The following is a 20,569-nucleotide window of genomic DNA, read 5'->3' as shown; positions in this document are numbered from 1 at the left end:
TAAATAAATATATTATTAATAAATATAATTTTATATTACTTTTATCATCAAGAAAATTTTGGTAATTTTTATTTTGTATATTTTTACAAATTTTATCTATTACGTTGGTCAAATTCTATGTAAATTTTTACAAATTTTATTTTCAAATCCATCCTAAATTACCTCCAAATTCCTTCAAGAAAACAACACTCAATTTACTCTCAAATTTATTCATTCTCTCTCCTTCAAATTCATCCCTTCAAGTGAAAGTGGTCTAAGCGCAAACTTTTATATGGGTCACTCGCAAGTAATTGGACCCGTTGAACAAATATGTCAAATTTATTTTTTTGAAAGGTGATTTGAAGTTTAAAACTTATTGATAAATTTTTATGCTATGTAAGAATGATGATTTTAAGAGTATTAAAGTAGGCGAAAGAACAATCAAATGGTATGTGATGATGTATGATGTATGTGTGAATAATGTAAATACTTTGAATTGGTTGTAATTTTAAGTTGGTTTGATACGAATTGAATGAAATGAAGAAATAGTGATTCCTAAAATGGTAATGCTATCATGTATTCAATTATGTGAGATATATTGATGATAAGGATTAAAATTAGATCATTTTGACTCGACTAGTAACTAAAATCATATAAATAAAAATAATTAGATCATATAAATAAAAATAACTAATTATGAGAGTGGATGAAAGTTCATATATAAAATGTTGAAAATGATTGTATTTGTTAGATATAAAATTTATTTTATCACGATACTAGTCAATACAACAGTCCTTTAAAAGTTGTGTTTATGGTTCTCGACTATAAGATTATGTATGTTTAGACATAGATAGTATGAATTGAGAAAATTATATGTAGTGATTTTTTAAATTTCTAACTTATTTTCTTTTTATTTAAAACTTATAGATTTTAAATTATTTTTACTTTATCCTATGTGTTATGATGTAATTATCATGTTATTATCTATGATTTCACGATAACATAAAATAAAATAATGTTGGTGTTGAAAAGAAGCCCTGACTTACCATGAGAATTTTGTGTATAGATAATTTAATATAAATATGGATAATAACATGATGTATTCGTTTACTGCTTTCTTTTCTTTCTAAATACAACTTGATATTTTTTTATTTGAAGGATTCAACATTATGTTATAAACTTGATATAATAGGATTTTTTAATATAATTATATAACTGTTTCTTAATAGTATTTGTGATGCAGGATTGTGTTAATATATATATATATATATATATATATATATATATATATATATATATATATAAAGTCCTGTTTTTAATTGTATTAATAAAAGAAAACGAATAAACTAATTAAGTAATTGGGAAATATATTAAATTTTGCGTAGCATGAGCTTAAAAAAATAAAATGAAAAATATATTAAATTTGTATTTTTATCTTTCCATTTAAAATATAATTGATGGCGAATAATTTTATCAACTGTTTCATCATATGGATAACTTCGTAAATAATGGTGAAAAATATCTACTATTTTGTATAACACACTTTGTTTTTATTACCAAAATATGGATAACTTATAAATTCCCTAATTTCTATGTCACTCCAACAATTTTGAATGAGAAATTCTTAGTTTTAAATCGTTAAAATTTAGATTGAGCAGTTTGGAACATGTTAATGATACTTTTAAAAGAACAAGGTAATTGAATTTTATTTAAAGTTATTGTCATATTACGATTTTAAGTTTGATAATACATGAGAATACTGCAAACAAGTTTAATTTGGGCTGTGCAGAATTGTGGAACTTTATTGCAGATTCAGTGTATGGATAAACCCATTTGTGCAGATCTTTTGAATCGTTTAAAGCAGGTAGCTTCTCGCCCCTCTTCTTGTATATTTATATTATTTCTCTTTTTCTTAGGACCATTTTTTGTTTTTTGTTTATTGATAATTTATTGGAGATCTCCGTGCTTTGGAAGGGTTGAGTTTCTTCATTTTGAATTTCGGATTAGTATGTGATCAAATTGATAACAAGCTTGAGAATGAGCTCCTAGGGTTATTCTATTTTAGGGTTGAAACTTGAGTTTGTAACTCCCTTGAGTTTTTCAATCCCAATGTATGGAGCTGCTGTAAAATTTATATTTTCACCTTGACACACTAGTAAAATTAGTTTTTTTTTTAATTTTTTTATAAATAGTATTGATGTTATTGAACTACACTTAGAGTAGTTATAGACACCTGTTCTCTACCTTGATTTTTTGGCAAAATTAGGGGCTGTGAAGCCTAAGTTTTGTACAGTGATCGTGCGAATGTTTCTATATTGTTTTTGTGAATCTTGGTTCTTGCATTAAAACAGGGTATGATTCTTATTTAAAACGGTTTAGAATTCTGAAGTCTGAACTACGATTTGTTGAACCTAAGTTAGTGGAGAAATTGCAGGTGCATTATTCTGAAGATACTTGAAAGTTTGGGAATTTCAAGTTATAGAAAAGAGAATATAAACTTATGGACCGACTCAATGGTGCTGCCAATCTAATGATAGTGTCAGATCTTGATTTTACAATGGTAGACATTATAATTTTGACAATGGTCTGTTTATGGAATAATGCTTGGGTGAAATCTGGTGAAGATTGTGTATCTCACTGCAGGTAGACCATGATGATCCAGAGAATCTTGCTCTTCTCAGGTTCAATGCTTTGTGGGAAGCTTATTATCGTCATGATTCTCTGCTAGTTTTCTCCACTGGGAGATCCCCTACTATTTATGGAGATTTAAGAAAACAGAAACCTTTGTTGACTCCTGATATCACTATAATGTCTGTGGGTACTGAGATTACATATGGTGAATCCATGGTACCTGATGATGGTTGGAAACAGTATCTGGATCATAAGTGGGACAGAGACGTGGTTTTGGAGGAAACAGCCAAGTTTCCTGAATTAACTATGCAAGTATGTAACTACCTTGTAATCTGTTAATTATCAAAAATAAGATACTTATCAGAATTTTTATATGTTGAATCATGCTCAGCAGAATGACCTTAAATGAATTTTGGTATTAGCTATTATAAGGAAGCATTGATATTCATTTATCAATTTGTTTTCTTTGAAATTTCTGGAGTAACTGCAGTCAGAAACAGAACAACGGCCTCACAAGGTCAGCTTTTATTTGGAAAAAGGGAAGGCCCCAAATGTTGTCAAAGCTCTCTCAAAATGTCTGGAGAAACGTGGGGTGAGATTATAGTTCATAATAAACTTAATGGCAGAAATTTGTCTACTTCATTTGAAAGCTTTGCCTGCAACTTTTTTTGGGATAGGTGGGTAAGACCCTCTGTCATCCTTTCTCATCTATAAAAACAGACAACCGATAAGTATACATAGATACCTACTTGATTGGATTTGTCTTGATCTGATATTTTATTGACATGCTACAATTTCATTATATATTTATATTAATGTTTTATCTTTTCCAGTTAGATGTGAAAATAATTTATAGCAATGGTATTGCTTTGGATGTATTACCCCAAGCTGCTGGAAAAGGAAGGGCACTTGCTTTCGTACTTGAAAAACTAAATGCTGGTGGACTTGGACCACGCAACACTCTTGTTTGTGGTGATTCTGGAAATGATGCTGAACTGTTTACTGTGCCTGCAGTTAATGGGGTCTTGGTTCGTTTTGTTATTAGAATTAACAACTTCAACTTACAGTTGTTTGTATTATCTGCAAATGTGATTGTACTGTGAAAAATGATATTTCATTTCCTGAATTTGAAGGTCAGCAATGCACAGGAAGAATTGCTTCATTGGTATACAGAAAATGCAAGGAGCAATCCCCAAATAGTTCATGCAACTGAAAGATGTGCAGCTGGCATTATGCAAGCCATCGGTGACTTCTCTCTTGGTCCGAATGTGTCTCCAAGAGATATTGGAGATTGCATGTCCAGCGGGAAAGTTCTTGGTCCTAGCCATGAAGTAGTGATGTTCTACATATTTTATGAGAGATGGAGGTGTGGTGAAGTTGAGAATCCTAAGCAGTATATGCACAATTTGAAATCAGTCTTTGTAAGTTTGATCCAATTGTAAGATTTTACTCAGCTGCAAATCCATGGCTAAGCTTAATCAGAGCTGAATCTTTTGAGTACATGAACAATGAATGATATTTGGAATTGGAATACCTAGAACTGTTAGAGTATTGAAAGAAACCAGACAGAAGTTTAAATTGCATGAGAAAAGACATGGTGGATTTGAAAAGACGTTGTTTTATCATAAATAGTGAAAGGAGAATCACAACACATGAAGTTCCTGTTGATATGGGATCTATGAAGTTTAGACTTTCATATCCCCAATTATTTTCTATCCATTTATATGAAACCTGAGGGGATTTTTATGTAGATTTTGTTAATCTGAAGAGGAGCTGATGCTATTCTTTTCTCAATTTTCTTTTTTGTTTATTTTTAGCATTCTACAGGAAATTGTGTCCATCCTTCAGGAGTTGACCAATCTATGCACCATGTTATAGATACCTTTGAAAAGGCTTTTGGTGACAAGAAGGACCAATACTATCGAGTGTGGGTTGACAGTTTATCTTTTGCAGAGGTTAGTTTGGGTTCGTGGCTGGTCAAATTTGACAAGTGGGAGATATCTGGTGAGATTTTTCTTAACTTTAAGTCATTAGTCTTAAGTTCTATTCTTCAATTGGCATCTTTATATTTAATTCATTAGTCTTGAGTTCTTTTCTTCAATTTGCATCTTTATTTGCTTCATGGCTTTGTGTTTGATATGAGCATTTGGGCTAGCAAGAGCAGGTCTAAGGTTGTAAGATTTGTTAAGGTTTGAATTTTTTTTCCTTTTTGAGACATTAAATATTGAAGAGATCGTGATATAATATTGTTTGATAGAATTCTCTTATTTTGGTGTAGGTTTGTTTGGTTATCTTGTCTCTTGCATCTATATTATTAAACTTGTCTCTTATTTTAATTAAAACTGTTGGCATTGTTAAAATCCAACATAAGTTGTTAGGATATAGGATGATAGAATAAATGGGTTTAGAAGTTAAGGGTATGGGGGTGTCGGTTGTAAAGGGGGGAGCGGGTCAGAGTTGCTATAAATAGAGCTCTTGTAACTCTGGACGGGTATCGAATATACTGTGTAAAGTCAGGCGTTTTAGCTTGTAGAGAGGGGTTATGCCCTCAGCCAGGGAGGTTATGCTCCCAACTCATTCTTGTAAAGAGGTCTCTTTTACTGTGAATAATACAAGAAACCCATTCTTTCTTTCTGTCTCCATCTTTTGATTGAGTTCTTGTTAGGTTCGAAACCCAGGAACCTAACAAATTGGTCCGACCTGCCGTTTCGAAGTGGGGGGTGAAGGATCAAGAAGTAATCAAGAAACTGCCGGATCCAAATTGGATGTGAAGCAAAGATGGAGGGGAGCACGAAGAGACGATTGGAGGCTCTGGAGATTACGATGGAAGGGATACAGGCGGAATCCGCCACAGTGCGTCGGGACTTGCAAAAAATAATGAGGATGATGGGAGCGCGGGCTTACAACAACGAAGAACAATCAGGTGGAAGTCAGATTTCCGTAAATGACAACCAGCGACAGTGCGATGAGGATATTGGAGTGAGCGTGGATGGCGATCATCCAGAGGGGCAGAATAAATGGTGGAAGAGGGGTGAATTACCCACTTTCGAAGGGCTGGACCCGTTAAACTGGATCAATAAGGCGGAGAAGTTTTTCGAGTTTTAAGGAGTAGCGGAGGAGGAGAAAGTGCGACTCGCGTACATAAGCATGGAGGGCAGTGCGGGTTACTGGTTCAGAGCCTGGAAGGAGAAAGCCAAGAATCGTTCTTGGGATGGTTTGAAGGAAGCCCTAGTGATAGCGTTTGGCGACATACAAACAGAAGGGGACAGTGAACGAGTCTGTACAAGACCTCAAGATTTTGGCGGGGACCTGGTCAGAAGACGAGTCATTTGGGGGACGAACGCGAGGAGCGGTTACCGAGCGGTACAAGGCCAAGTACTATAGACCAAACCGATTGGGATTAGCCGAGCGGTCCGAGACCTATTGCTATAACCCATGCCGATTGAAAGTTACTGAGCGGTCAGAGGCCGATCGCCATAATCCAGGACGACTGTTCGATCCAGGCCATCAGTGGCCAGAAAAGAGTCGAGAGACGGTTATTTTGGGGGAGGATGAAGAGGTGGAGACTGAGGAAGCTGAGACCGAAGTAGACCGGAAGCAGATGGAGATGTCTGCTTTCTCAGCTGGAGGCCTCACTTAGCCAAAAATGATAGAAGCCGAACGGTTTGATAGGGGGCCGAACGGGTATGGTTTTGACCATTAAAGGACGAAACCGAACGGTGTTGCCTATTATAGGATGAAACTGAACGGTGTTGCCCATTATAGAACGAAACTGAACGGTGTTGACCAATATAGGACGGAACCAAACGGTATTGACTAGGGTGTTCAATCAAGGAGGGAAGAAGGTATTCAGCAAGGGGGATCCAACACTAGCTAGAAGGTGGGGGGAGCCAGAAGCTTTGTTAAAAATAAAGGAAGTAGAACTGTGGACCTTGGTGTGGGATTTGGGGGTGATAGGAAGGAAAGAGGAAGCATGGAAGATAGTGGAGGAGGAATTGCCACCACCTAAGCCTCCCGACCTGAATTGGTGGGCAGTAGCCAGTGGATTCTCTTCAGATGATAACAAGATGATGAAGAGGAGCCAAGAGACCAAATTTTACGGTTCCAACCTTGAGGACAAGGTTGTTCTGCAGCGGGGTGTAATGTTAGGATATAGGATGATAGACTAGATGGGTTTAGAAGTTAGGGGTATGGGGGTGTCGGTTGTAAAGGGGGGAGCGGGTCAGAGCTGCTATAAATAGAGCTCTTGTAACTCTGTAGGGGTATCGAATATACTTTGTGTAAAGTCAGGGGTTTTAGCTTGTAGAGAGGGGTTATGCCCTCAGCCAGGGAGGTTATGCTCCCAACTCATTCTTGTAAAGATGTCTCTTTTACTGTGAATAATACAGGAAACCCATTCTTTCTTTTTGTCTCCATCTTTTGATTGAGTTCTTGTTAGGTTCCAAACCCAGGAACCTAACATAAGTTGTGTAGTCCCTTCTCCTTAACCTAGCTTCTAGGCTTAAGTCCTATTTATTGTAAATAGTGGATTATTAAGATAAAATTATCCTCAATCTCTCCATGGTGAACAGGAAAAATATCTTTAAAATTTCCTTATTTATTTCAACGTATTTTTATTTTTTTAGTTTAAAGAGTTTTTGTTATAGGCAATGAGAATCTAACTGTTGTGATTGTTGTTATAAATAAAATAATTTTTTATTTCCTTGCATAATCTCAGCTGCCAAACTTAGGAGCCCTCTCTTCTTGGAACTTAGGAGCTCTCTTTCATCTGTTACGGGTTTTCTATTTTATGTCTTTGTTTTGTGTTTTTCCTTATATCTTTGAGAGCACATGGTTAGTCCATGGTCTCAGTCTAGGTAAAAGTAAATTGTATGTTAAAACCCTAAAATGTATTTTTATGGGTTACTCTTGGACTCTAGAATTCAGTCTCTGCTGACTTGCATTATTTGAGACTACTACTTCCTTTCTTCTACCATTGATGTTACATTTTTTGAGACTACTCCTTTTTTCTTCCACCCTTGGAGATGTCCCTCTCAAGGTTTCATTCATGTCCCAACACTTGTATTAGCTCCTGTTCCACCTCCATTTATCACATACCATTGGTGAATATGAGCACGACCAAAAGTGTCACCCACTTATCAAACATCATCTCTTGCTCAAACCACTCTTCCACCAATGTTGCCTATAGTTGAACCTCCCATTGGAATTTGCAAAGGTATTCTGTCCACTCTTAATTCTAACCTTTGTGCCTTTGCTCTAAATTGTGATTGTTTATCCCCTTCCTATTTTTAGTTTATTTCTTCTTTGAACTTTGTGTCCATTCTTAATTCTATAAGTGAAGCAATGGCTAATCACAATTGTTAACAAGCCATGCTTGCAAAGATGGCTGCTTTGGATGCTAGCAACACCTGAGAGCTTGTGCTCTTGCCTCCTAACAAAACCATCATCAGGAGTCGTTGTGTTTATACTGTGAAGATCACACTTGATGGTACATTTGATTGTTACAAAGCTCATTTGGTGGCTAAGAGTTATACTCACATTTTTTGCCTAGATTATGGTGACACTTTTTTCTCATGGCCGAACTCTCCTTTGTTTCCTTTTCTCTTTCCATGGCTGTCATTTGTCCCTGACCTCTTCACCAATTGGACAACAAAAATGCCTTTTTGCATGGTGAGTTGCAAGAAGAAGCGTACATCAGTCACTCTGTTTTATTGTCTTCTGACTCATGTCTTGTCTGGAGGCTTTATCGCTCACTCTATCAAGCCATCTCCCTGTTCTTGGTTCAACCATTTCAACTTGGTTTTGCTTGAGTTTGTTGGATTAATCGCTTACCACTAGGTCAAAGTTTAGCTGATACTTGAGAGCATACAGCCCAATAATTAATACCACTTGCAACAATCTCTCTACCTCAATAATGTCTTGTTAGGAATCGAACTCATGACATTGGCTCTAATACCAATGATGATCCAACACTTACCCCTACATCAAAAGTTATGTTTGATAGTGAAAACATAACTCTTTTTACTTAAGAGTGTTGTGGTCCAAGTACTATGATTAGATTGTGACTTGGTCCATTTGACCTCTGTAATAGGACAATTGATGTCATGTGCAATAGAGTTTGGCATGACTCATTGTGAAGTTGATTACTTGGTTTTTCATTTCATTCTTCATCTATGTGCATTCTTGTTGCTGTATATGTTGATGTAATTATCACACCGGAAATGACTTTGATGGCATTCTTTGACTGAAGTTTATCCTTCATAGTCAGTTTCAGACCAAAGATTTGGGTCCACTTAGGTACTTTCATGGCATCGAATTGCACAATCTTTGTCTAACATTGTCATTTCGTAGTGAAAGCATTCTTTAGTCATTTTTAGCAAGATGGATTGTCTCCGCAACCATAGTCCTATGGATCTTTATTTGAAGCTTCTGCTAGGTCAAGGGGAGTCATTGAAAGATCCTGGAAGATGTCATTTTCTAGTAGACAGACTTAATTACCTCATTACTAGACTAGAAATCACATACAGCCAATTCCTAAAAGTCCCATGGGGTACTCATTGGAATATTGTGATACACACCTTCATCAAGAATGTACTAGGTGATGGTTTAATATACGTAGATAAAGGCAATTCCGAAATTGTTTGTTATTTTGGTGCTAAATGGGCAGGATCACTATCAAATAGAGGGTCCAGTTTTGGATATTGTCTTTTTATTGGTGTCAATTTGATTTCTTGGAGGAGAAAGGAATAAAGAACTACAGTTTTCTCACCATTCAAACATACTGTAAATGCTCCAGTTTTCTCACAAATAAAGAACTACGGCACGCTGGTGTTAGAAGGCTTCAATGTTTCCAGTTTTTAACTCACCCGTGATTTTCTCACAAAAAGACTATAAAATCCATCTTGACCCTTCTTCCTATTTATATACTGCTACTACTGATCTCATAGTATAATTCCACCTTAATGAGTCAAACCAATTGCAGGCTCATTCCAACATGACCCCTAGTATTTCTTGGACTAACGAGTACTGACAAATCTACTGATAAGAAGCAACAACGATTATTACTGACAATAATGTGTCAGTTTTGCACTCAGAATTACACCAGCAGCCACATTACTTTAAAATAACAATCTTTTGTCACGCATTTGGTTCCACATCAGTTTCGGATTATAGATATTTATAGCTAAACTCTGTTTTGTTTTCTGAATGATACAATTTTTATCAAACACTAAGCTTATCAAATAACACTTTGACATCTACCTCAAATTCATAGAAAATGAAGTTGTCAATCCCTTAATTTTTGTACAACTGCATCCCACTAAACTTTTTTGTGAAGGCTCTTAATTATTTCTCTTTGTATGCAAAAATAAAGAAGGGAAATTGTTGTATCACACCATCACATAGCTTTGTAATCAATGTTTAATTCAGCACAGTCATTGTTTTTTACTTTTGTAGCTAGGAATCCTTTCACCTTTCGTAATACGTCAGCAGTACTGAATTCACTATTTTAAAATGTGTTCAAGTGTATTTGGACTTGATTATATTGATGAAAAATAGTAGTGGTGTGCAAAAAATCCAAATAACCAAAATCAATCCGTAACCACATCAAACCAAACCTCTTTTAACTCCATTTTAGTGAATTGGATTCATATCAGAATACACTTTTTTGAATTTTAAATTTATTCGAACTAATTCAATATATATTTGGATTTTAAAAATTCCAAAATCAATCCATCTTAAGACATTATTTGGTCAATTTAGTGTTTGGTTTTTTTCCATTAGAGAATCATTGACTCAGCCTTGATTAGGACATCATAGGCTCAGTCTCACTCGAAGCATCATTGGCATAGCTTCGTATAGCAAGGTATATTTGCTGAATGTATTGTGTGTCTAATGCAGACCACACAACATCTATTTATAGTAATTTAAAGAATAAAAAACCATAAATTCCACCTAGTAATCAAGAATCAATCATCTTAATTGCCTAGAATATGCAACTGTTAATTTCCCACAAATTTGTAACTGCTAATTAACATTCCCTCTCAAACTAGAGCATATATGTCATATGCATCTAGCGTGTTACAAATGTACCTAACCCAAGGACCTTGGAGGAACTTGGTGAACGTGATAGGATATGTAATGTATTTGACAGTTTGTAGACAATTGTTAGATAGTTTGGAAAAAATAAAACATAGAAGTTAGTATGAAGTGGTTAGGGGTAGTTAGGAGGAGTTTAAACAGAAGTTAGGGGAAGTTTTAATTAGTAGTTAGGCAGTTTTTATCTTTTAAGGAGGGGGGTGTTCTAGTTCTGTGGGTGGAGTGTATTTTGTTTCAGAACAGGGCTTGTCTTGTGTAGAAGCGAATTTCTTCCCTTGGAAGCTGTTGGATGTTTTCTTGTGTTATGTTTTTCAGAATTAGAGTGTTAAATACATTGTGCAGTAAGATTTGAGTGCTTATTTCTTACTGAATCTGAAAATCTGGTTTCTTGTTCCCAAGAAACCTAACAATTTGGTCCAACCTGCCGGATCAGTCAAACACCATGGAAAGTAGAGTGAGTGCATTAGAGAGAGCTTTTGAGGAGAATAGAGAGGAAACTAGGGCCAACTTTCAAAGGTTCGAAGATATGATGAAGGATATCTTTCAAAGACTCAAGAACATGGAAAGAGAGTCAGATGGAAGTAGAGGTTTTGTGTATGGAAGTAGAGGTTTTGTGTATGGAGATAGAGTGGGAAGAAGAGAAAAGGATATCAGTGAAGAGGAAGGTGGAGACCAAGACTGTGATGGGAATGTTGTGACTCTTGCTTCTTAGAATGAAGTTGCAAAAGTTGCTGGTTTAATTGGGGATAGTGTGGTAGGTCTTGGTGAATATGTCAAAACAGTGAAGGTGGGTGAAGACAAAGGAAAGAAGGCCGAATGTGGTGGGAACATTGTAACCGTTACTTTTGGGAGTAAAGTAAAAGATGAGGCTGTTTTGAGTGTAGATGGTTCAAAGGTAGTTGGTGTTGGGACAGAAAATGTTTTTGAAGTCCAGAACATCACAAGAGCAGCAGAAGTACACCTAACCATCAATAACATGGGAAAAAATGCAGTCAAGGGGTTCAATACCTAGCAACAGAAATCTCATAACCTTTCTTGGGAAGATCTTGCAACACCTAAACTAAGGATAGTTGAAGGGAACAAGGGAAACATGTTATTGGAGACTTTGGCAGCAGTAACACAGATTGGGAGTGTGGAAATTTTACGTGAGAGGATGGCAGCAGTAACAAGGACAGGGAGGGGGGAAAATGTCATCCAAGAATTCAAGATATTGGTGTCTCTAGTAAACCCAACATCAGAAAACCAGTTGGGGGAGTATTTCTTGACAAAGTGGCAGGCCCTATGCAAGAAGGACAAGAAAGTTGGACAATCTCCCTTTTGTCTTGGGTTACTTATTTGTTATGGAAATCGATTGCTAGCAAACTCCAGTAATAAACTTGTTGATTTTGGAAGCCGAGTCAAATTGTTTATTAAGCATCTGTTTGGAAAAGATTATGTTGCCAAAGTTAGATCTTTGCAGATTCAAGGATTAATCCAACGGCCAAAAGGAAGCCTTGAGGCAGTCACATGGGAAGTGGTCACAACGATTAAGGACCAGTTTCTAGACTACAACCTTAAGGACAAGGTTTTTTTATGGCAGCGAGTAATGATAGGATATGTAATGTATTTGAAAGTTTGTAGACCATTGTTAGATAGTTTGGAAAAAATAAAACATAGAAGTTAGTATGAAGTGGTTACGGGTAGTTAGGAGGAGTTTAAATAGTAGTTAGGGGAAGTTTTAATTAGTAGTTAGGCAGTTTTTGTCTTTTAAGGAGGGGGGTGTTCTAGTTTCGTGGGTGGAGTGTATTTTGTTTCAGAATAGGGCTTGTCTTGTGTAGAAGGGAATTTCTTCCCTTGGAAGCTGTTGGATGTTTTCTTGTGTTATGTTTTTCAGAATTAGAGTGTTAAATACATTGTGCAGTAAGATTTGAGTGCTTATTTCTTTACTGAATCTGAAAATCTGGTTTCTTGTTCCCAAAAAATCCTAACAGAACGTGTCAGTCAGTTTATAGTTAGAGTTAACAAAATCAGAGTAGTGTTTCCTCCATAGAGCACATTTTCTCTTACAAAGTGACAATCGATTTCAATGTGTTTGGTTCTTTCATAGAAGACCGAGTTTGATGCAATGTGAAGTGCAACTTGATTGTCACAAATAAGCTTTGTTTCATTGACATCTCCTATTTTTAGCTGTAGTAGTAGTTGCCTAAGCCATGTAAGCTCACAAGTGACTGTTGCCACAACATGATATTCTACTTCTACACTAGATTTTACAAATATATTTTGCTTCTTACTTCTCCATGAGATAAAGTTTGCTCCGTTAAGAACACCATACCCAAAAGTGGATCTTCTATCTGATGGTGATCTTGCCCAATCCGCATCAGAGTAACATGTGGTCTTAGTATTGCCTTTGTCTTCATACAATAACCCTTGTCTTGGAGCATTTTTTATGTATCTAAGAATACATGTCACAACATCTCAATGGCACAAGGGGTATTTAGAAATTGGCTTACCACATTAACTTGAAAGTGATGTCAAATCTGGTGATGGTGAGATAGTTGAGTCTGCCTACTAGGTGGTGATATCTTTCCGGGTCTTTCAATGGCTCCCTTTGACCTAGAAGAAGCTTGATATTGGGATCCATAGGAGTATCACAAGGACGACAGTCAAGCATACTAGATTCAATAAGAATGTCCAGGACATACTTACGTTGATTAATGACATATATGCCTAAGAAGATTGAACAACTCCAATGCCTAAGAAATATTTGAGAGGACCCAAATCATTAGTATGAAATTGCTGTGAAAGGAGTTTTGAGTTATCAAATGCTAGTCTCATCATCATCGGTGATGACAATGTCATCAACATAAACAACAAGATAAATGCACTTATCGGAATGTAAATGTCATTGGAATGTAGGGCTTCCATCTCCTCTACCATTGCTTGGCACCAACAGGGATCAACCATGGAGACAAAATCCAAAGAAGAAACAAAGGAGAAATAGGATGAAGACAAACAATCATAAGTAATGGTAAAAGCATAAAGAGGGTTAGGATTATGAGAGGAACGAATACCTTTTTCCATCGCAATAGGAAGTTTAAGTGCAGGAGACGTGGACGAAGGGGCGGTTGGACCAGGTGATGGTGCTTTAGGATTAATGGAGTGAGTCATAATTGGAGTTGCAAACTGTCTTGGTATTGAAGCAATGGAGAAGCAATTACTTGAGCTGGAACAAGCGATAGTTCTGAAGATTCTATTATACAATTGGCATGCAATATGGTGGAAGTGTAGAAGGGAGTAGCCTCGAAAAAGGTGACATCAGCAGAAACTATATCATGTAGAAGGGAGCTTCCTTAATATTTTTCGGTTCTATCTGTGAAACAAAAGCAAGATTTATGCAATAATTAAATATATTTCTAGTGTTTACCCCCATTAGATATGTCTCCAATAATGTTGTCCAATGATAATCCTCTAGTTTGTTGCCACATTTTGTTTAGATCTTCATCTTTAGGATTGTCATCATTCTTTGCTTCATTTGTTGTCTTCTGCAAGTTTGTATCATTACCTGCATCTGATTCATCTGACTCAAGAGGTTTTGTCTGAAGGTCCATAATTTCATCAAAGACAATATGCACAAATTCTTCTATTGCAAATGTTTTTCGATTAAATACCCTATAAGCTTTACTTGTTAGAGAATATCCAAGAAAAATACCTTCATCGGCTTTGGAATCAAATTTTCCTAAATTTTGTTTTCCATTATTTAAGACAAAACATTTGCATCCAAAAATTCTTAAATGTGAAACATTTGGGTTTCTACTCTTAAAAAGTTTATAAGGAGTACGTTTCAAAATTGGCCTAATAAGCATTCTATTCAATACATAACATGCAGTACTCACAGCATCAGCCCAAAATTGTTTAGGAACATTATATTCATTTAACATAGTTCTAGCAAGTTCCTCTAAGGATCTATTCTTTCTTTCTACAACTCTGTTTTGTTGAGGAATTCTAGGTACAGAAAAATTATGAGAAATGCCATGTTCTTCACAAAAAGTTTCAAACAATTCATTTTGAAATTCACCTCCATGGTCACTTCTAATGGCTTTAATTTTCAAATCCTTTTCATTTTGAACTAAATTAGCAAACTTTTTAAATTCTTTGAAAGCTTCACTTTTAAGAGTAAGAAAGAAAGTCCAAGTATATCTTTAATAATCATCAACAATAACTAAAGCATAATAATTTCCTCCAAAACTTTTTATCCTAGAAGGACCAAATAAATCCATGTGCAAAAGTTCTATGAGTTTTAAACTAGAAACAACATTTTTCAAATGAAAAGATGATTTCATTTGTTTACCCTTTTGACATGCATCACACAATTTATCTTTTACAAATTTTAGTTTTTGTAGACCAATTACCAAGTCTTTAGAAATGAGTTTATTCAATTGTTGCATATGAATATGACTAGCTCTTTTATGCCATAACCATGGATTTTCTTCTTTTACGACTAAACATGAAATATTCCTATTTGATGCGTTTTTTAAATCAATCAAATAAATATTGTTATGCCTAATTCCTTTTAAAGCAATTTTCAAATCCTTTTAATCCTTCTACATATAGCACATCTTTGATCATCAAGGTATCTTCACTTCCAATATCTTCTTTTCCAAGGATTTTTCCTTTGTTGTTGTCACCATAGGTGACAAAGCCTTGCTCCTTTTTTCGGATGTTTGTAAATTTCTTTGTCTTTGGTCATGTGTCTTGAACATCTACCGTCAAGACACCACAATAACTTCCTTGGTTTTTATAATTCCAGCGAAATAAAAAGAACAAGCTCTTTAGGTACCCAACTACTTTGTATGAGTCCTTTGGGTTAGATTTTAGAGATTTGAAATTATTTAACAACCCAAACATATTTACCACTTGAAACACCATAATGCTTAATTTTATTTTTGTTTGAAGTATAACCATTTTTCATACAATAAAAGCATGATACAACATTTGTGTTTCCAATAAGTTGTTCCTTTTTCTACCCACGTTCTATGGGTTCTATTATTATGTTTATTTTTTAAATTTAGGAACATACTTATTTTTAACAACCTTGTTTTCATTATTTTTACTACATTCTCTTAAGGTTGTGTTATCTAGTAGTTTCTTATGATTCACACAAGATGCACATTCATTACCACTAATAAATTTACCTTTTTCATGAAATAAAATTTTATTTTTCAATTTTTATTTTCTTCAAAAATATTTTCAAAATCTGATTTAAAATTTTTATTTTCCTCAAAAACGTTTTCAAAATTTAATTTTAAATTTTGTTTTCTTCAAGAATATTTTCAAAATTGAATTTTAGTTCTTTGAAATCCTTTTTCAATTTCTTATGAGTGTTATCTAATTTTTCAGATTCTATTATTCAAGCATCATAAGTTTCATGCAATTCATCTTCACTATATTGACTATAATTATCATAATAGATAGATGTACTTACTTGGCTTCCAGTGTCGTCATCTGCCATCAAACATATGTTTGTTTCTTCATCAGAATCGCTCAAATAAAAAATTGTTTCATTGTCATCGTCCCATGCGATGTAGGCTTTCTTTTTCTTGAAGGTTTTCTTTTCTTTCTTTTCTTCACCCTTCTTTTGATTTGGGCAGTCAACTTTTAAGTGACCTTTTTCTCCATAACTATAGCATTTGTAGTTTGAGGAAGATCCTCGGTTTTCTCTCTTTTCATATATAAATCTTCCTTTGCCTTTTGACTTAATGAACCTGTTGAGCCTTTTGATTACGAGACTCAAATTTTCTTCATCATCTGAGTCTTCATCTTCTATTTTGCTTTTGCTCCTTTCTACCTCAGATTTGCAGGCTAGAGTCTTTTTCTTAGTTTTTGCTTCTTCTTCATCTAGTCTTCCGAGGTCAGGTTCATGCTCTCTCAATTTCCAAATAATGCCGCCATAGTCATTGTGTTGAGATTGTGACTCAGAAATTTTAGTTACTTTTGGTTGCCACAACCTGTCTAAAGATTTCAAAATTTTTATGTTAAGCTCATCATTTTCGAAAGACTTACCTAGTCCAATGAGATGGTTTACGATGTTGGTGAAGTGTTTCTGAACGTTTGATATTGTTTCTCCTTGTTTCATCCTGAACATTTCGTATTCCTGGATCAAGGTATTCTGTCTTGCTCTCTTTACATCATTTGTACCTTCGTGGGTTACTCTCAGCATTTCCCACAACAGAAATCCTGTAAAACTCGTCAACAGTTAAAGTAGATGAAATGATATTACGAGCTTTTACATCGTTTTGGAATCTTTTCTTATCTTCAGCAGTCCACTGAACACGGGGCTTTGGTTGTTGCATATTGTTAGTAGGAACAAAAGGGCCAAATGCAATAGCTTCCCAAATATCAACATCAATAGACTCAATAAATATTTGCATTCTAACCTTCCAGAATGCATAATTTTCACCTGTGAATAAGGGTGGTTTGTTGATAGAAGCACCCTCTGCAAAAGTTTGATATGATCCTACCATTTGAATAACTATCAAATCAAGCTCTGATGCCAATTGTCAGAGCGACTATAGCGGAATGGTTACCGTGGAATAACAAACCACGAGGAGGGGGGGGGGGGGGTGAATTGGTTTTTAATACGAAAGTGTGCCTTTTAAAATTTCTTCTCAATTTAACTTTCTAAGCAGATAATAATGACAAAGTAAAGAGAGTAAGGTTGAGAGAAATTTGCACGGATGATTTTATCCCGGTTCGGATCTTACCAATCCTACATCCAGTCGCTTATCTCATCAAATCAAGATAAACAGTTCACTACTCACAAAATAATTACAAATTACAATCACAAAGAAATAATTTGTAGAAGTTTAGAAACCACCTCTCTTGATACCACAAGAGATGAACCTGCACCTCTTTTGAGTCTTCACAAAGGATGAAACACTTCCTCCGAATACTTCACGAAGGATGACTTTCTCTTCCGAACACTTCCTCAGACGCACCAAGGATGAACCAGCTATTCTTCTGTCACCGTAGTAGCACTTCAACAGTTCCACAGACAAGAGTTTCTTTAGCTGAACAAGATCACACAATTCTCAATGATTTGAGTTCTAGAGCACAAGGGAAGAGTTGTTGTTAAAGGAAAATGAGAGTGTATTTATAGACTTAATCAAAGACTCTTCCGTTCTTCATTTCCAGCCATTTAACGCTTTTAATCGATTAAAATACTTGTTAATCGATTAATCGATTAAAATGAGTATAACGGCTAGTTCAATGGCTAGAAAACTCTAACGGTTACATTTAATCGATTAATCCACTTGTTAATCGATTAGCTAATCGATTAAAATATTACAGAAGCAGTTTTGAGTTTTCAGCACTTATCAGGATTAATCAATTATAGTGTGTTTTTTGACTCTGAACATCAAATTTGAAATGTGAAAGTACATAGAATCAAACCACTAAGAACTTAAGTCCTAAACATTAAATTACAATTATTACAAAAGCTTTTTATAACAATACAAGTCTTCAAAGGATCTTCTTGAATCTTTATTTCTCTTGACTTGATTTGGACATCATCAAAACTTCATCTGTATCATTTTGCTAACATATACTTGAGAAATACTTCTATTTCTAATATTTATTTTCAAGGTATATCAGTTATGACCAGCTCTGCAGAGAACATGCAGTACTCATTCTGCAGAAACTTACATTGGATTTTATGATACAAATCTTTGATTGCTTGAGAGATAGTGATTTCTGATTTGTCTTGTGTGATTCTGTTAATAAATTGCCTAATTCAATGCAGCATGCTGTGTAAACTCACTTGCATTGTACTACTTTATGGTACTCTTCTAAGGCTATGTAAACAAGTCTTAGAAGATTTTCAGTTCTTTTATAAAGTACTTTTACAAATCCCTTTCTATATTGCTTACACTTCATTGGCTTACTAGACTATGTACTGTCATCTAATCAGGGAATAAGTCACAGGGTTGTTTAACAAAGGTTTTGATGAATTCAAAGGTAAGCCCTTGTACTCGGTCTTTAACTCGTAGTTTTTATTCAGAACTTCATTTTACCTTTATAATTCTGATCTTCATATATCTATTAACAGGTTTTGGATTTTTGCAGGTTGATGCACCTCATCATTATACCTGGATGCACTTACATCAGACTTGGTTGGATGGCTTAGGAGAAAAGGATGAAGTGTCTTGGTTGTTGTAGTTTCTAATCACTTCTCTTTAAAAGAGTATTATTGAAAGGACTATGGTTCAAAGTAAGTTGAAGCAGCAAGAATGCAGTATAGATGGCTAATAAGGGTATTTCATTTTATCTCTTATTGAATAATAATGTATTAAAAAAATTAGATAGATGTTATATTAAATTAACTAAACTAATTAGATTAATGTTTGTAACTTGGAAAAGTATTTCTGATTAAATAAGCTAGATAGATACTATACTAAATAAAAGTAGCTTATATTTACAAATTTATTGTACATCTCAATATATATAATTTCTAGACAATTTGAATATCTACCAGCATTTTCTAGATTGAGTTTTATAATTTCTTAGATGAACATTTTAGAATTGTTTTAGCCCCTCCTTCACACAAATCTCGGTAATCAAACACGTTTCTAATTGTTGAGCTCTCAGTTTTGATATTAAAAAAATAAACACATGAATTTAATTGTCACTTTTATATTCTTTTCTGATTTGACTTTTCAGGTAAGTTACATTACCGGAATTTAAGAAAAAAAAAGGTTCTGATTCAGAAAGTTTATTTTTCACTTAGTGGTGTAATGTTCGGTCTATTGCATTGGATAAATTTATATTAAATCAGTATTATTTGTGGAAAAAAGGATCACCTATCATCGTTGCTTGACTTTTTTGTAAGAGAATGTCCCACATTTAGAAATTGAGAGAAAGGCAATGAGAACACTTAAAAGTAAGAATCTTTAAACGAAGATCTGGTGAATTTTATAGATAAAATATTTTTGAAAGTAAGGGTAAGGTGTAGGTTTGGAGAAGGAGCAGGTAGTATAAAAGAGGTGTTATGGATGATTGCATTAATCATGAAGAGGAAGATGAGTTATGGTGGAACGCTAGTTTTGTTCCTTATACTACTCATTTTGAACCATAAAATAACACTTGCTAAGTTGAGCAGTGGAGAATCAGCTCTGGAAGAAATGAAGCCATCGTGTCCTTCTCCAAAAGACAAAGGAGACCCATCACATCCTGACATTCCTGTCCCGGCAACTTCCGTCCCTCGCTCTCGTCCTAAGCCGCCACCACGTATTGCCCCTATCATTCGTGTCCCGGGAATTTCCGTCCCTCACCCACGTCCCAGGCCGCCACCAACACGCAGACCTCTAAACCACTATGCTCCCTAGGCCTACCCTACCACTCTTTTCTACCATAAACAACATTCTTTCTCATCTTCACCCACCAAATAACCATCTTCACTTTCTTCTATCTCAAAACAAATTTATATTTAACTTTTGCAGTCTCTTTCTTTTTATGTGCAGTATTTAAATAATTTTTATTTATGAGAAGCTTTTTATCCAGGCTTCCTTCCATACCAAACTAATCAACTAAATTACCAAGTTTTAATTTCATCTCATATCCTCTAAAATAATTAATAAAGTGATAATCAATTTATAAGTTAGAATGTAATGTCTCCATTGTTTTATTTCACGTTCAAATTAATAAGATTATATCATCTAGTTAGATTTCCTCCTCTATCTTATTTTTTTTTTCATATAAGGAAAACCTAAAAAATAAAATAAAATTTAATGTCAATGTTTTATGTCTTGTTTTGAAATTTTGTTCGATTCATTGTTCTTAAACTTTTATAAAGACTAAAACCTCGTCTTATCCAATTTTGTTGTATTTT

General features: G+C 34.8%; 1 protein-coding gene across 4 annotated transcripts; it reads left to right on the top strand.

The window, feature by feature from the left end:
* Nucleotides 1-1,528: 1,528 nt before the first annotated feature.
* Nucleotides 1,529-19,208, top strand: LOC124843030 (sucrose-phosphatase 1-like). Of its 4 annotated transcripts, XM_047319651.2 has the most exons (10): nucleotides 1,602-1,673; nucleotides 1,769-1,843; nucleotides 2,414-2,539; nucleotides 2,623-2,922; nucleotides 3,101-3,202; nucleotides 3,444-3,638; nucleotides 3,744-4,031; nucleotides 4,428-4,614; nucleotides 18,653-18,699; nucleotides 18,808-19,208. In XM_047319651.2, the coding sequence occupies exons 3-10, from the start codon at nucleotides 2,480-2,482 to the stop codon at nucleotides 18,898-18,900; spliced, it is 1,272 nt and encodes a 423-aa protein (XP_047175607.2). In that variant the 5' UTR covers nucleotides 1,602-1,673; nucleotides 1,769-1,843; nucleotides 2,414-2,479; the 3' UTR covers nucleotides 18,901-19,208. The 4 variants fall into 4 exon arrangements, with proteins under 4 accessions (XP_087956464.1, XP_047175607.2, XP_087956463.1 ...); XM_088100338.1 differs by lacking the exon at nucleotides 2,414-2,539 and having other exon boundaries at nucleotides 1,529-1,673; XM_088100337.1 differs by lacking the exon at nucleotides 1,602-1,673 and having other exon boundaries at nucleotides 1,705-1,843.
* Nucleotides 19,209-20,569: the final 1,361 nt, after the last annotated feature.

The sequence above is a fragment of the Vigna umbellata genome, chromosome 10 (genome assembly GCF_029865625.1).
Source record: "Vigna umbellata cultivar VRB3 chromosome 10, Vumbellata_1.0, whole genome shotgun sequence".
In the NCBI taxonomy this organism is placed as follows: domain Eukaryota; kingdom Viridiplantae; phylum Streptophyta; class Magnoliopsida; order Fabales; family Fabaceae; genus Vigna; species Vigna umbellata.
The sequence above is the reverse complement of the archived record's forward strand: the minus strand, read 5'-3'. Positions and strand labels throughout refer to the sequence as shown.